General features: G+C 40.9%; 1 protein-coding gene across 12 annotated transcripts in view; it reads right to left on the bottom strand.

The window, feature by feature from the left end:
• Positions 1–13,793: 13,793 nt before the first annotated feature.
• Positions 13,794–17,747, bottom strand: part of Samd9l1 (sterile alpha motif domain containing 9 like 1) — a 14,365-nt gene continuing 10,411 nt past the window's right edge. For all 12 annotated transcript variants that reach the window (XM_039108588.2, XM_039108595.2, XM_039108591.2 and 9 more), the window contains one exon: positions 13,794–17,747. This exon is cut by the window's right edge and continues 1,082 nt beyond it. In XM_039108588.2, the coding sequence (XP_038964516.1) occupies positions 14,083–17,747 (3,665 nt within the window). In that variant the 3' untranslated portion in view covers positions 13,794–14,082.

A 17,747-nucleotide genomic window follows, 5' to 3' on the forward strand; every position in this document is an offset into this window, starting at 1 on the left:
CTTTCAGTATGTATGCGTGAAGATGTGATCTCTCTGCTTCCTGTTCTGGCTGTGTAATGCCTACTGCCATGACTCCCCTGCCATTATAGATGCCTCTTCTGAAACTGTAACCCAAAATATTTTTTCTTCCATAATTCATTGTTGGTTATGGTGTTTTATCAGAGCAACTAAATGTCCCATATCTTACTTATTAAGTCACTCTGTGCTACATAGAAGACTGCCCCCATGGGATTCCTGCTATAGACACCTGCTATATTTCCCAATGGCTCAGTCCCCATTACTCATCTTTCTACCCATAGCAAGAACCATGCAACTACAACTATATAAGAATGTATACTAGCTCAAACCATTTGATGATACATGCCCATTGACATCTACTAGAGATAGATCACATGATACCTTATTAATATTAAATTTTCTTAAATGCCTGTGAGGCAGGTAACACAGCTGCTAGAAAACACTGGATTTTAGAAGGGACTGAAGAAATAGATCATCACATGTACTTGAAGGATGTGTTAAGCCCAGAATGGATAGAATCCAGCCTCACAGACTATCATGGTTGATAGTTTTAAAAGAATTGACAAGAAGGCAAAAAAGGGGAAAATGTGCACCAGGGCCTTTGGGTAAGCAAAAGTTTTAGTATGTGAGGATGAATGAAGTATTTGCATAAAAGTTTTACAATATGTGAGGGAGATTTATAAAATGGGCCTTAGGAAGGCTAGACACTACTGATTAAAAAGATAATGATTTTTTGTGTTATCTAGACTCTGAACGATATAATTGCTTCCCCATGAATTCATCTTTGGTTCTTCTGTGCCCCACTGTATTAGAACATGGGCCTGCATCATTAGGCCACATCTCATAGCCTGAATCTCTGTAGCCTTCTTTGGGACAGAGAGTTAAAAGGAGAGAGTTAAAAAGCTGGCTATGCCATGAATTGAAAGTTGTCACTTTTTGGTATCTGGATCCTTCATGTTCCTTGTTACATATACTATGCCTAACCAAATCAGATAGTGTGAAACGTCCTTCCACTTATAGAATGTTTTAGAAAGTCACAGTTTCTTTGTTCTAGAATTTAACTCAGACTCCTCTAAGGGACTGTTTGGGAAAGTAACCTGAATGCTGCCTTCTGAGGAAGCCCCTTTGTCCTTCTCTAGCCACCCTATCACAGAGGCTCTGCCTCTTCCTCCATTCGTACACATCTTTTCCTTTTATTTTTAGAGCTTGAAGAAGCTCCTCTCCAAGCTTAAGGGATTGCCTCTTCTTCCCTTTATAACGAGCCTTAGAGAGAAGAATGTCACAGGCACTAAGTCTGAAAGAACAGAACCATGTAAGCCTACTGGTGTCAGTCATGAAGCTAAAGAATTTGATGTCTTGCCCTAGCCCAGTATTTGCTCACTTGGCCATCATTCCTCCCTTTGGAATTGTAATGTATATTCTGTGCCACTGTATGTTAAAAATATGTAATGGCTTAGTCCTAGAAACTCTGGTTGGTTGGCACTGTTGTTCATATAGGGTCTCAAGCCCCTACAAGCTCTTCCAGTCCTTTCTCTGATTCCTTCAACGGGGGTCCCGTTCTCAGTTCAGTGGTTTGCTGCTGGCATTCGCCTATGTATTTGCTGTATTCTGGCTGTGTCTCTCAGGAGAGAACTACATCCGGCTCCTGTCAGCCTGCACTTCTTTACTTCATTCATCTTATCTAGTTTGGTGGCTGTATATGTATGGGCCACATGTGGGGCAGGCTCTGAATGGGTGTTCCTTCTGCCTCTTTTCTAAACTTTGTCTCCCTATTCCCTCCCAAGGGTATTCTTGTTCCCCTTTTAAAGAAGGAGTGAAGCATTTGCATTTTGGTCATCCTTCTTGAGTTTCATGTGTTCTGTGCATCTAGGGTAATTTGAGCATTTGGGCTAATAGCCACTTATCAATGAGTGCATACCATGTGTGTTTTTCTGTCCTTGGGTAACCACACTCAGGATGATATTTTCCTTTTTTTTTTTTTTTTTACCATTACAACATGAAGCATTTATGTGTTTGTTTTTGAAGCACTGAATTTGGACAATGGTACTTTTCTTTGTAATACAAAGAGCAGATATTCCCAGCTACAAGACTTGTTTGTATTTTATTCTTTACATCTGTACTTAAAGATTTCATTTCCAAAAAGTTGATCATTTAAGAACATGCAATCTCCCCCATGTATGCTCTTCTCCTTTCAATGTCCTGTGCTCAGTTAAATTTCATCTGTTTGAAACTTTTCCCCTTACAAGGCATTGCTTTTAGTTTCCCAGTCTACCAAAAAAAGATGAAAAATAAACTGTCAGAAACAAAACACTAAAAATAAAAGAGTGATAACAAATATTGAAGACCTTTGAAAGAGGTCACATGTAAACTTGATACTATAGAAGCTTCCTAAATTATATACATATACACAAGTATAAAGAGATTGAAGACAGAGTTACCGTATAATGGGGTAATGATGGCCCTGTTCAAAACCATAGGGATAAAATAATTGCTATGCCAAGAATGGGTTGCTTCTTTTACAGTTGTTGACAAGTGAGGTCATATAGAATCCTAATATCCAGGTAATTGGTAATGCTTTTGGTTATACTCCAGAACCTGATGGTAAGACCTTATTCCTGGAGAACTCATACCTTGAGTCATGTCAAATAAGGAAATCAATAATATCCAGACTAGCTAGCTTTCAAGTGCTAGAAGCTGCAATGCATATGGCTAGAGAAGAAAAGAAGTTACCAATCAAACGCCGATGTGAATACTGTGCCTGCATCTATGACTAGCATTCCAAGACATAGCTGGTGGTAAATAAGTCTCTTGAATATCATGAAAATATTCAACTGTTTTCTAATTGGATGTAAGGCTCATTCTCTATGTGAAAACCATACCTGGTACTTTTGTCAGAGCCAAGAACCTGTGACTAAATAGATATTGTGTAAATTTGGTTTTGTCATGGAATATCTTGGTTTCTCCATCTATGTTAATTGAGAGTTTTGCTGGGTACAATAACCTGGGCTGGCATTTGTGTTCTCTTAGGGTCTGTATGACATCAGTCCAGGATCTTCTGGCCTTCATAGTTTCTGGCGAGAAGTCTGGTGTGATTCTGATAGGTCTGCCTTTATATGTTACTTGACCTTTTTCCCTTACTGCTTTTAATATTCTTTGTTTTCTGCATTTTGTGTTTTGTCTATTATGTGACGGGAGGAGTTTCTTTTCTGGTCCAATCTATTTGGAGTTCTGCAGGCTTCTTGTATGTTTATGTGCATCTCTTTCTTTAGGTTAGGGAAGTTTTCTTTTTTGATTTTGTTGAAGATATTTACTGGTCCTTTGAGCTGGGAGTCTTCATTCTCTTCTATACCTATTATCCTTAGGTTTGATATTATTGAGTCCTGGATTTCCTGTATGATTTGGACCAGTAGCTATTTCTGTTTTCCATTGTCTTTAGCCATTCTGTCGATGATTTCTATGGAATCTTCTCCTCCTGAGATTCTCTATTCTATCTCTTGTATTGTGTTGGTGATGCTTGTATCTACTCCTTCTTGTCTCTTCCTTTGGTTTTCTATATCCAGGGTTGTCTCCCTTTGTGCTTTTTTTTCTTTTTCTTTTCTTATTTTTCCAAACTGGGGATCGAACACAGGGCCTTGTGCTTGCTACGCAAGTGCTCTACCAGTGAGCAAAATCCCCACTCCCCTTTGTGCTTTCTTTATTGCTTCTATTTCCATTTTTAATTCCTTCACCTGTTTGATTGTGGTTTCCTTATATTCTTTCAGGGATTTTTGTGGTCCCTCTCTATAGGCTTCTACTTGTTTATTTATGTTTTCCTCCATTTCTCTGAGGGAGTTCTTCATGTCTTGAAGTCTTCCAACATCATGATCAAATGTGATTTTAAATCTAGATCTTGTTTTTCTGATGTGTTTGGATATTCAGTGTTCGCTTTGGTGGGAGAATTGGGCTCCGGTGTTGCCATGTAATCTTGGTTTCTGCTGCATGGGTTCCTGTGCTTGCCTCTCGCCATCAGGTTGTCTCTGGTGTTTCTTTGTTCTGCTATTTCTGACAGTGTCTAGACTGTCCTATAGGCCTGTGGTTCAGGAATGCTGTAGACCTGTTTTCCTGTTTTCTTTCAGCCACTTATGGGAACAGAGTGTTCTGCTTTTGGGCGTATAGCCTTTCCTGTCTACTGGTCTTCAGATGTTCCTGTGGATGTGTGTCCTGAGTCTAAAAGGCAGGTTGCTTGGAGCAGAAAGATAGGTGTTACCTGTGGTCCTGAGGCTGAAGCTGCTAGTGGGTGGCTGTTTTTGAGCTGTCTGTGAGTGTGGCAACCAGGAGGGCCTGTGCCACCTTTTCCCAGGGTCCCCATGCACTGGGGTCCCAGATGGCATTAGGTGTTTTCCTCTGGAGTCAGAAATGTGGGAAGAGTGTAGTCTCTTCTGGCTTCCCAGGTGTGTCTGCTCCTCTGAAGGCTTACCTCTTTCTCCCTCAGGATTTGGGTGCAGAGAGCTTATGATCAGGTTCCTTCAGATCCGGGCAGTGTCTGAACTGCCAGGGACCTGCAGCTGAGTGCCCCTATCTTCCGGTTCCCAGAGGCCCTATACAGTTTCCTCTTGTGCCAGGGATGTGGGCAGGGGTGGGCAGTATAGGTGGCCTCTGCAGATCTGCAGACTCAGGAGTCCCCACCTGTCTGGACAGTGAGCTACTCTCCCAAGGGTTTTGGGAGCACGGAGCTATGGACCTGGACCACCAAGGTTGGTGCTCCAGCTAAAAACCGGATGTGTCCCTGTTCTGTTTTCTCTCTCCTAGTCCCAGCAAGTCTGTGATAAATTATATGGTAGTAATCTTCTGAGTCTGTCTTCAAATTCATCTTTTAACAAGGTTAAGAACATTCAGAGAGGTCTCTGTGCCAGAGTGACATGAAGTTAGCTTTGGCTTTTGGGAAAATCTAATGTTTTTCAGCTTTACTTTATGAATTCCTTCATTCAGATCTCACATTGGAATGTCTTAATTTATGGATGTTCAAGCCTGGACTTAGCTGCTTTGTGAGGAATTTAGGGATAAAACTATATCCACAGGGTAACTTCTGGAAATGCTGCCACTTGAAGTCTTTTAACAGAGGAAAATGTAGAATGTAGAGAAGGAAGCAGTTGTTCAGAACAGATGCCACCAATATGTGTGATTTCTGGAAATAGGGATGTTTTTATGGACTATGTGAACACCTACTGCTGTTGTTTATAAAGAAGTTCTCACTACCCAAAAACTATACATGGACTGACCCTAGGCTCCAACCTCATAGGCAGTAATGAATAGCCTAGTAAGAGCACGAGTGGAAGGGGAAGCCCTTGGTCCAGCCAAGACTGAAGCCCCAGTGAACGTGATTGTTGGGGGGAGGGCGGTAATGGGGGAAGGATGGGGAGGGGAACTCCCATAAAGACGGGGAGGGGGAGGGGCTGGGGGATGTTGGCCTGGAAACCGAGAAGGGGAATAACACAAGAAATGTAAATAAGAAATACTCAAGTTAATAAAGATGGAAAAAAAATAAAGTCCCTTTTAGTTCTTTTTGTCAGCCATCAGTTCAGATCCTGTAATGTACTTCATTTTAAGCATCAAATTTCTTATAGTTAAACCTATTTTTCTTCTTTAAAAACAAAATGGCTTATATCTTTTGAATACAATCAATAAAAAACAAAACAAAAAACAAATGAGATTACGACTGTATAACTCAATCTAGCTAATTCCTCCCTGTTAAATTACAACCATATCTAAATTCCTCATAAAAACAACTTTAGAATAACTACTTTCAGCCCCCCAAAATCCAGGGAATTTGGACGATGACTCCTCTATAATGTCTTCAAGCTGTACATGGGCGTTGAGATATCTTTGGTGGTGGGGGTAGGAAGAATGAAGCAAATTCTGTAGCCAATGTGTCAGCTGAAAGTCCTTGAGGCCAGGAATCCAAGTAGGCACACTCTGTAAAATACAACTCTCACGACAAAAGTTTAGAATCGAGATATCTTTTCATTTGATTCTCCTCAATAAATTTTTCAGGCGGTCTACCTCTATCATCTGATCAGTATGACTCTGTGAGGTTTCCAGAGCCTAATCGCACTTTTTAAAAACACAAAGACAAAATCTTTCTCCCCAAATACTGTGTTCCTTAGTCTGAAACCAGAAATGCTTGTATCTTGCACTCTCTCCCAGAGTAATAATAACCATAAAATTCAAAGTCAAACCTATCATGAAGACTAAAAAATTTTTTAAAAAGGAAGTAAGCCAAACAATGAGCCTGATAGGCTTTTGTACTTTGTGATATCAGGAAATTACCCAAAATTCCCATCGAGCCCAAGTTAAGAGAATCCGAGCTTCCTGTTGTTGTAAATATCAAAAGTAACCACAAACCCTCGCTAGCCAGCATCAACAAGCTATATGGCCCTTAGCAGGCTAATTCATAAAACAACCAAATACTTTCTATCAATTCCAATATCAATAAGCAACATATCAAACCAGGACTTTAGCCCCAAAATATCTCAATCTGTTAAGCTCTCAACCCGGAGCCACAGATTTTTATTTAACCTTAATAACTTCTAGAATATATGTCTGCATTCACTCTCCCTGGTCTTACAGGTATTTATCAGAACTCTCTACTTGGAGTTAATGACCAATTTTTCCCTACATTCTGAACCATAGATGAAAAACCCCACGTGATTCAAGTAATCTCTTTACTCTCCTTAAAACAGAGTTAAACACCTTCTATCAATTCTAAAACCAATAAGCAACTTAAAACTCAGGACTTTAGCCCAAAATATATCCATCTGTTAAGCTCTCTACCCAGAGACATGGATTTTTCTTTAACATTAGTAACTTGTATAATATATGTCTGCATTCTCTCTGCCTGATGTTACAGACATTTATAAAAACTCTCTACTTGAAGGTAGTGACTAATTTTTCCCTAACTAAGTTCTGAACCATGGGTGAAAATCCCCACCAGATTCAGTTAATCTCTTTATACTCCTCTTTCTAAAAACAAAGTTAATCACCTTTTAATAATACCTATAATTAAGAAGTAGCTTGTCTAACTAGGATTTCAACCCAAAATCCCCGTGGAGCCCATGTTAAAAAGAATATGAGTATCCTGAAAGACTTTGTAAACAACTTTCGTTAAACAGTCCACATTGTCTTACATAGATATATGGTTTTCAAAAACGACACAAGTCCACAAAATTTGAGATTTAAAGTTATTTATGTTTTGTTGAGACATATATGCTCCTAACAGTTCCCGTTTGGCAGATATAATGAAGAATTTGAACATCTCTACCTCCAGGTGAGGCAATACTTTGTAGTTAGGCAGCCACTAGACAAAACAGCCTGTTTTGTCTACAGATTAATACTGTGCAGAAAAGGATAAATTATGCAGAATAGTTGACTGATAAGCTCTGCCAAGACAGGGTGATCAGCCCTTCAAAAATCTGCATTTCAAGAGTCTGTCAGTTGATTTTGGGCCAAAAGGCTGAAGACTTGCACTCACATGTTGCTAGCAGGGTACTGTGCTAGTGGAGATTTGTCTTTACAACCTCTCAGTTCTAGAAGCTGTGTTAGGCTTCCTATGTGTATAGATATTTTGTCATTCTCAGATTTCTGATGGGGTTGAAGGCTGACTATAGTCTCATAGCTTATCAGGCTGTATAACTCTGAATACACATATTTATTGGATAGTTATCAGATAGTATACAAGCTAGCCAAGATATAATTTAGATTTTAAACCTTTCTTAAGCTAGAATGAATAAGTAAATGTTCTGTTTAAATGATATAGTGATGGACTGGGTGTTGAGTATATCATATGCTTTATAAATTGTACAATGGTAATAATTGTGATCAATTTATATATAAGTGAAAAGCCTTTTTAACTGGACAAAAAGGGGAAAATGATATGATTTGCCCTGAAGTTATCTGTATTTTGATGCTAATTCCACTGCCCCAAGGACAGCTGCCAAGTCACTTTCTCAGGAATCAGGTGACTTCACCAGAACCTTCTCCCCATTGAATTTGTAAATTACGGGTGAGGGGCAGGTACAGGATAGAAGGAGGCCTGTCATTGGAGGAGAAGGAAGGATGGGTGGGAGAGAAGTTTGAAGGAAAAGGAGGAGACTAGAACAGAAAAGAGATAAGAGGAGGCAGAAGGACAATGGAGGCTGACATTAACATTTACAGGTTGTTTTTACAGGTTGTTATTAATGTTCCTAAGGGATGGATGGTACTGGGCTTTGTATGTTTAGGTTTGCAATTATATCTTATCAATTGGGTCAAAAAAAAAAAAAAAAAGAACGCAGGAAAGCAAGCAATGGCTTGCTTCAGACAGCATTCCTCAATATTCTCTGCTTTAATTTCTGCCTAAAAGCTCTTACACTGTCCTGTTTGGCTTCTCTCAGAGTCCGACTGTGAGAGACCTGTCAACCTGTAAGTTGCCTTGGGTCATAGTGTTTCATCACAGCAATAGAAAGCAAGCTGGAACAATGTTCATAAAATTGGAGATGGGTGTAAGAGCCAACCTGCCTTGTGTGCTTGCTTGTAGGTCGGTGTGCCAGCTTTCATGCAGCCTGTGTGTGCTAGTCTGTGCTTTGCCCAGAGGGAATAGTGAATATGGCATATCATGCCTCTCTGGGGATGCTTGCATCTTTAATCTCCCAGCTCCTGGAGCTTATCCTACCCAGCTTCACAGCTTGAATTTACAGGGGATCACAGTTCTAGTAGGCACCAACCTGGCTGTTGAATCATTCGTGAATGTTTGATACTGTCATGGCACAAAGACTTCTACCCCAGAAAATTACATTAAACCTTCCTTTTGTGAGACATTAAGGGATGCTACTGTGTGGGACATTTAAGAGTCCATTAGGGCTGTGCCCTAATGAAACGATTAACTTATTCAAAGATTAAATTATTCAAGAGTCAGTGGGATACCTCTAGAATGGCTATACTACAAAATCCACTTGAATTGACCTGTTCCACCCTGGCACTCATAGGTTGCAGATACTAAGGATTCTGTCAGGATGAAGGCTATCAGTAGACATGATCTGTAAGGAGCCGTATTGGATTTGGATCTGGCTGCTTTGTGACTGTATGGCTCAAAGTGGCTACATGACTCTGGGCTGTATGGCCACAGATGCTCACCCCTAAGGTGGCTGCTGATTGTTCACAGTCAGTTACAGATTACCGCTTCCCTTCATTGGACAGTTCCCTCACAAAGAAGAGCCTCCTCCCCTGGCTCTTCAGATGTTTATTGGGTTCAAAAATTAACTGATGAAAGACCCATGATGTCTCTTTGGCTCGATGGCAAACAGTTTCAGGGCCTTTTAGATATGGGGGCAGATGCAACAGTGCTCTCCTCTAGACACTGGCCCTCAACCTGGCCCCTTAAAACTACAGCCACACATTTAAAAGGGATAGGCCAAACACAGGATATTGGGCCATCCTGCTGTCCATTTATCAGGGAACATTTGATACTCATTTACCAGGAGATAAATTATTACAGTTCCTCCATGTTACCCCCTTTGTCTTCCCAAAGGTTACACATCTAAAACCTATACCAAATGCCTTGACTGTTGTCATAGATGGATCTAAGAATGGAAAGGCCTCCTTTGTTGTTAAAGATCAAGCTTTTTCTGTCAATACCCCATACGCTTCTGCCCAATTGGTAGAACTTTATAGTGCTTTAGAAGTATTTAAATTAGTAAATCAATCATTTAACCTTTTCTCTGATAGCCATTATGTAGTCAGAGCTCTCCTGGGAACAGAAGAAAGGCAGGAGACGTCATGTTCAAAAGAAAAAATGGTAAAAACTTTATCTGCTGGTCATTTCCACCTTGATTTGGTTTTAACTCGTTTCAAAAAAAGGAATAAATGAATAAAAAACAGTTTCAATCAGCCTTTGGAGCCCTGTATTGTCGCGCCCACCTCGACCGGCAAGGAAGACGCAACACCATTGGATCCTTCTCAATCAGCCTTTATTGCAGGAACACCTTATTAATGATATGGGGACCCCGGGGAACAAAGGCACTTGCCTTAAGTACAAAACAGACAGCATGGCTAAGAACTTGTCCTCTGGGGATTGGTGGAGTAAAGACATCTTATTAACATGCTTATCAACTATGACCTAGTAAAGATGTCAGAATAAAGCTAAGGGTGGTAATAATACAAGCGACCACTAGATGTCAGTGCTATAAATAATGGCTCCCAACACTGTATCTGTAGCTAGGAGCCTAGGTCAGCTGGAGAAGCTGCCCGGGGGCTGAGCATCTACAGGAGCTGATCTTAAAGGCGCCAATAGCTCCTCAGCTTGTATGGTATGGGAGCTGATGGCTGTTTCTCTTAGAAAAATCCCTGACTTATTATTAGACTTAGCAGGTGACAAGGTGCTTCTCTTAAAATCACAGCTAGAAAAGTAAAAATTGTGCTTGGTCTAAATATTCAAGATATGTGTAGCTGAAAGAAAATTTAAAAAATAAGTTTCAAAATTTACAGACTCAGGGCTAGGACATCTCCCCCAGCTTACTCAGAGTCACACTTTAACCAGATGTCCTTCAAACCCTGATAAGCCCCTGGCTTCTAAAATCCCGAACGCCCCAGTCAGCACGAACCCTTCTGCTGTGCTGTAATCTCACTACTATGTTTAAATGAGCCAATCACTTATAGCCGCGCCAACTCTCCCCATCCCCCTGTTCCTCACCTTATAAAAACCCCTTGCTTCTAAAAGTTCGGGTCGACACCTCTGTCTCCTGCGTGGGATACGTGTCGGCCCGGAGATCTCCATAATGGGTCTCCGTAATAAACCTTGCCTTTGTGTATTACATCCAAAATGGTCTCTTTGTGTCTGGGGCCCACGATTTCCCAAGACTTGAGTAAGGGTCTCTGCATGGGATCTTTCATTTGGGGGCTCGTGCGGGATCTTCGTGACCACCCCAGACTCCAAAGACCCCTTGGAGGTGAGTTGGATGTTTGTCTGAGTGTTTCTGTGTGAGCGGCAGGGCATTTGTCAGTCTGTGTCTGTCTCTGTTTTGGTTCTGCCGGGTGTGGGTCCGTGTGCATATGTGTGTGTTGGTACCGGTCTGAGATAGGATGAGAGTGGAGTGGAATCCAACTCAGTGTTGCCTCCTAGGAGAGTGGATGTGGAATCCCACTCTGTGCAGTCGCCTCTGTGGTCCATGAGGACCCTCTGGCCGTGGAAGAGGGGACGCCCTGGTCCCACAAGCTGCAGCCCTGGAAGACGTTCCATGGGCGGAGAGCAGTCGGGAGAGCCCGACTGTGGGCAGTCAGGAGGACCTGACTGTGGTTTTCTGGAACAAAGGAGATGGAGTGCTCCTTTTACCTAGGCGGGAGTGGATGAGGAATCCCACTCCATCGGAGGTCGCGTTCGGCTGCCTATTTAAGTATAGGCGTGGACAAGCGTGCTTGGACGTATTAGTGTCTGTTGTCTGTATTCTGTTTCTGTGTTTGGTATTCTTTTTCTTTGCCATGGGGCAGACTGTGACAACCCCTTTGTCTTTGATGGTGGACCATTGGACGGACGTTAGGGCAAGAGGACACTCTGGACAGCTAAGGTTAAGCTGCAGTTTGGGCCAGGTACTAAAGGTACCAGGCATCTGTGGAAATTGGTTACAGGATACTTTGTCTTGGTCTTGTTTGTCTGGTTTGTTTTCTGTGGTATTGTTGAGTGTCTTTTTGGCTTTTGTTTCGTTTTTGGACTTTGGACTGACGACTGTGTTTGAAATCATGGAACTGTTTGCTTTGTTTGTCCGGGGGTCTGCAGCTCCAGTGCACCTATCTACTGTTTCCCAGAGGCCGTATGCAGTTTCCTCTTAGGCCAGGGATGTGGGCAGGGGTGGGCAGTATTGGTGGTCTCTCCCGCTCTGAAGTCTCAGGAGTGCCCACCTGTCCTGGCAGTGAGCTCTCTCTCCCACGTGGTTCGGGACCAGGGAGCTGCGGGCAGGGCTCAGCAAAGTTTGGAATCCAGCTAAAAACCGGAAGTGTCCGGTCCTAGAGGAATTTTGCCTTTGTGTATCCTGAGACCACCAGTCAGGTCGCTTGGAGCAGAAAAGTTGGTCTTACCTGTGGTCCCTGGGCTCAAATTTACTCGTGGGGTGTTGCTTATGAGCTCTCCACTAGGGCAGCAACCAGGAGGGCCTGCGCTGCCCTTTCCGGGAGCCCCCGTGCACTGAGGTCCCAGATGGCATTTTCAATAGGGATGTTTTTATGGACTATGTAAACCCCTCCAAATGCAGTGGCAATAAAAATTTTGAGAGAGTCCAGCCTAATTGATGACAAGGAGCATGGAATCAGGAATAGCTTTTGTTGCATTTAAGAAGATTATAAGATGAAACATATAATATATATCATGTATATATATATATAAGTATATATATGATATATATTATATGTTTCATCTTATAATCTTCTTAAATGCATATATATATGTATGTATATATCATATATATATATATTATATGTTTCATCTTATAATCTTCTTAAATGCATATATATTTGTATATATATATATATATATATACAATATACAATATCATTTTAGAACATGTTTCATTTTAACTGTGATGGATAGCTTTCAAATTTCAAGATCTGGTATGGTGTTTGAAGTTATCCTACCTACTAGATATTTAGGAATAAGCTTCTGGGATGCTATTCCATGTAATAGAAGGAGCTTAGAAAGGTCGCATACTTCCATGGGAAAGTCATCAATCAGGCAGGGACTGTGGGTGGCCAGAGAAGAGTTCCTGGTGGAAGAGACACTAGGATAGAATTGTGAAGGATAAATCCTTTTGGAGGGTACTGGGTAAAAATAAGACAGTCTTGGAGGGTGATTTGCAATATCCATAACAGGCTGAGAAGTGCTGAGTATAAAAATTTAAGAATGTAAAATGTAAGGCAAGGGAGATGATCTAAACTCTAGGTGAGGAAAAGTCTATGTTCATAGGTAGCAAGAAGGGACTAGGACACAGGTTCACTAAGAATGGGGCTAAGAATGTGGTGAAACAAGAAACAACATTTCGAACAAGAAATGTCTTTGAATCTTGTTCCCTTCACTTTTGCATTCCTAAAGTAAAAATGTGGGAAAGGGAATTGTGTGTATAGATATATGTATGCACTGAGAGAGCTTAATAGAGAGCTGAGTACAATGAATGTACTTTACACAGAAGCTATTTCTAATACCAAGTGTTAGTAAGAGGTGGGTGGACCTCTGGGTGCTTGAAGTCACAATAACCTGCCCCAGGCATTGCCTTCCCCCCTCTCTCCCCTGCCCACACACTCTCATATAGACACTCACACACCAATTACTCATATATAAATATGTTAAGATCTTAGTATTTATGTATAAAATTCCAGCTCACTCAAGAGTAGAGATCTCTGAAACTCTGCTTGCGTCTAGTTTTTAAAGTTTCTCTCTCTCTCTCTCTCTCTCTCTCTCTCTCTCTCTCTCTCTCTCTCCCCTTGTGTGTGTGTGTGTGTGTGTGTGTGTGTGTGTGTGCGCGCGCGCACATGGGCTTGTACACACATGCACACATGAGCATATGTATATTGCCACAGTGGTGGTGCAGATGGACATTAGATCCCCTTGTGCCAAATTTAAGAGGTTGTGAGCCACTGATGTGGGTTTTGGGAACTGAACTCATATCCTCTGTGAGAGTAGCAAGTGTGTTTAACTGCTGGACTGTCTGTCTTGCCCTACTTTCAGCCTCTTCTTAGTTAAATCCCTGGTGTGATAATGAAGAAATAATTCAAAAAGTCAATTAATTTACAACAGATTTTTATTGACCAGTTAGAGTGTGACTCAGGGACCAACTGAAATATATCTACTTGGGAGTGCATAACGAGGATATGGAATGACTGTTGCTTGTGGCCAAGCTCTGTGGTATGGATATATTCCCTGTCTTACAAAGTTTTCCAGAACTGATTCAGAGAAAAAGAAGCAAACTGTGTGATTATAATTAAGCCAATAATGCCATGCAAATTCTATGGGCTAGGAAGAGTAAGTACAATGAGAGATGCAAAATAACATTGTTGAACTAATATACCTCCTCATATTACTTTTATGCCATATGCCAGAGGGCCCTCAATGGAAAATCCAAGGTAGAAGGACACTCTCTCTATGTTCCTTCCACTTCTGAGTGGACCAGAATACACAGAAGTCACGGGTATTTTTATTTTTGCCTCTGTTCCATATTCTAGTGAGATTAGTTTGCCTTCAGCCTGGCCATCCAGCAGGCGTAGGATGTCTTTGACCTCTCCTTTTTCCCACACTACTCCACTCTGCCAGAAAGAATTTGAATCTTGTACTTCACTGAAGTAGCGCTCGATTTCAGCCTTGTGAACAAGACTGTTAAGACCCTTCTTCTGCCCCAAGTAGAAGAGTGTGCTTGGCTGCCTGGACCTACACATGTGCTTGTACTGTCTCCTGAAAGATCGATTCAAGGATGAGACATACTTTTCTATCAGTGAGGAATCTTGATCTAGCTCTTTGTTTTCTGGCCAGAATAGGAGACAGGCCAGGAAATAAGGGTCAGGATACGAATGAGTTAGTCCCACAATCTGCAGGACCTCTCTGAGCTTTTTTTTCAGTGTGCTAAATGGCAGGATGTGCTTGGAACTGGGCTTTAGACAACTGAGAATAATGTTGGCCAAAATGAAATTTTGTGTGTCCTTTATCAGTGCCTTTGACAATTGCTTGTTTAAGGTATGCTGTAATAGGAAGGTATAGTGTTCCACTATATTTTCCATGTTGTTCGCTTCTTTGTGGTTTGGGTTAAGATATTCAAGGAGTCCTGAAAATGTATCTGCTCGCCAAGCTTTTATGCGCTTCCTACAGTTCTCCTCTTGCAGTAAGAGATCTTCTTTGCCCTGTAACTCCTGGCAGAAAAGATCTGCATATTTCTTGAAACAGCGGCTGACTTTCTTACTTAGTGAGAGTTCTGTCAATTCTTTTGGGGTGTTCCTTGGTTTCAGAAGACCCATATAATCCAAAAAAAAATCAAAGCATCTTTTCAAATCTGACTGTAAATTCTGTAGGAAGGATTTAAATTTGTTGAGAACAACATAATATTCACCTTTAGGGTCAGGAGGGATGGTCCCCTTTCCAGATAAAAACTGTGCCATAGATTCTTTTGACATTTCATTTTCTTTATGGAAAAGAGGTGTGAGCTGAAGAAGCTGGATAGTGTCAAGACCCACTTCTATTTCCCCAAAGAAGCCAGCTGTATTGTATGTGTCATATCTTCTTTGGGACTTCTGTGGTGACCAGACCTCAATTTCATAGTCTTTACTATCAGTTTGTTCCTGAGACTCTTTGAAGGCTTTCGAAGCCTTTTCAGCAACTTCTAGGAAGCGTGTTAAATCATCCACACTAATGCTTCTACACGTGCTATTTTTGCTTAACCACTGTCTGATCTCACTTTTGTAAACTTGACCAAGTGTGTCTGAAATATAGGAATTCTTAGGTGCTTTCCTTTTGGCCTGATTTGCCCAGACCAGAGCAGTGCTAAAGTTCTTCTCTTTAAGATAGAAGTGTCTTGCTAAAGCTTGACAAATGAATGCATTTTGTGGGAATCGGTCACTTCCTGCAGTCAAGACCTTTTCAGTTTGCTCATTCTGCAATTCTTCAATGAATGGGGAAAACAGTGTGTCTATTTCAGCTCCATGCTCCTTGCGTTGTCTCGTAAGCAAGAGAGTTTGCACATCGTGCTTAAATTTGTCTCTTCCTATTCCAGAATCATAGAATATGTTCTCTTCTAGCATATTCAGTGCAATCTGACACTTATCCATTCCGTGGCTCATTTCCAGTTCTTTTAAACAGTGAATGGCAATTAGAGGGTGAATGATACGTATCCCAGCATACCTCCCATAATCTGAAACTTCGGTTCTAATAAGAAGTGTAGAATAGGTTCCCATGTTGTCTTCTACAGTTTCGGGTTTTCCACGTTTAATTGTGTAAGTGATTCCCAAAAATATTTCACACTGTGATACTGAAATGGTAGAATCTATAACGTAAGTGTTCAGTAATGCCAGATAAGAAATGAACTGGGCTTTTCTGCTGTGAGCATCCAGGTCCTTCAGTGTATTCTTCACTACATTCTTTATATAAGTTGTATCAAAATTGTCTTTCAAGATCATGAAGGAATAAAAGTTTTCACAGTCCTTGTACTCCTTTTCTATTTCCTGCAGTTTGGCCTCAAAGGCTCTTTTTTCTTTTGGAGAGAGTTGGTATTTTAGTGAAATGCTATCAGCTAATTTTGCACTTTCATCTGGATTCTGAGATCTCATACAGTTTAGGATGATTACTAAAGTTTTTTCATATCTCACACCCTTTTCTGCTATAAAGGAATTGATGGCATTCTGTAGAATATAGGTGTTCTGTTGTTCTTCGAAATCATCCACAAGGAGAAGAACGGGAATGTAATCCTGGTGGCTGGAAGCCTTGTAGCTGATAAGCTTGCTTACTTGCTCTCCAATCTCTATAAAATCGGTTGCTTTGTTTTTCAAGACAGCACACCGGAACTTCTGCTTTAAGTCCCAAAGAACATGCATAGCCAATGTTGTACCTCCACAGCCTGGGTGATGGTACAAGTTGATGACTTTGGCAAATACTGGTTTAGGAGAGTCTGCACACTGCTGTATTAAAGTTGTTAGCTCTTCAAAATTATCTCTTTTTACAAAAGCTGAAGAATAGTTTTCAGAAGAAAAATAAAAGTTCCACCAGGATACTCTGCCTCCTCGATAAAAGTGTTCTTCTCTCAATTTCTTAAATTCTAGGAATTGAGATTCATCTTTCTCTATGTCTGTGTCTCTACACTCATTTTCACAGAGGATTTCCAATGCACTCATGATGTCTTCATCCATTTTCTCCAGAATAACTGAGGAGGAACCACAGGAGGGCAAAAATCTCCTTGAAGACTGAATCACTGATTTCAGTTTGAGGATGGTGCTGTTGACCAGTTCTATGTTTAAAGTGGAAATGCTATGTTTTGCTAAATCATCTTTGATTTCTAGTCTTACTTGTAGGAGATCACTCCATTGTTGGTAGATACTTGGGTTTACACAGATGCATAACATATTATCCATTCCATTAAAAACTTGATAGAAAGCACAGAAAGTCTCAAGGAGTGGATCCTTTTGATTTTCTACTGGAGAAAGTAAGAGAAACACCACCAAAACCTTCCCCCTTGCTATTATATTTCCATCTGTGAGGAATGAAATAAGCTTTCTAACGCCAGAAGCTCTATCTCTCTGCCATAAATGTGGCTCTAGAGGTTGACATGACAAGTCTACTCTGCCATTACAGAAGATCCAACTGGGCTGCTCATAAAGTTTCAGAGTGGAAATTTTCTCTTCTATGGTAGTTTTTTCCTCATAATGACTGGGTAGGTGAAGGTTTGCTACCCTGCTTTCTCTGTAAGCTTTGACCACTCCCTTGATGTGAGAGTAAGGATCAAAATCTAGCACAGCAAACAATTTAATTTCCTTTATAAAATCTAAGTGCTCCATTTGCGTTGGTACACAGGAATTTGTTACAAGAATGTACCAATCATAGTAAGATTTATCAAGTGAGCCTTGGTGTCTGGTCAAAAGTTTAGACAGTTTTAGTCCTTCACTGTCTTTCTTAGATACCACCATACATTCTTCCGCTGCTTTTCTAGATGCTATCGACATCTTTAAATTCTCAAGAAATTTTTTGAACTCTCTATCCCGTT

This window comes from Rattus norvegicus, chromosome 4 (genome assembly GCF_036323735.1).
Source record: "Rattus norvegicus strain BN/NHsdMcwi chromosome 4, GRCr8, whole genome shotgun sequence".
NCBI lineage: Eukaryota > Metazoa > Chordata > Mammalia > Rodentia > Muridae > Rattus > Rattus norvegicus.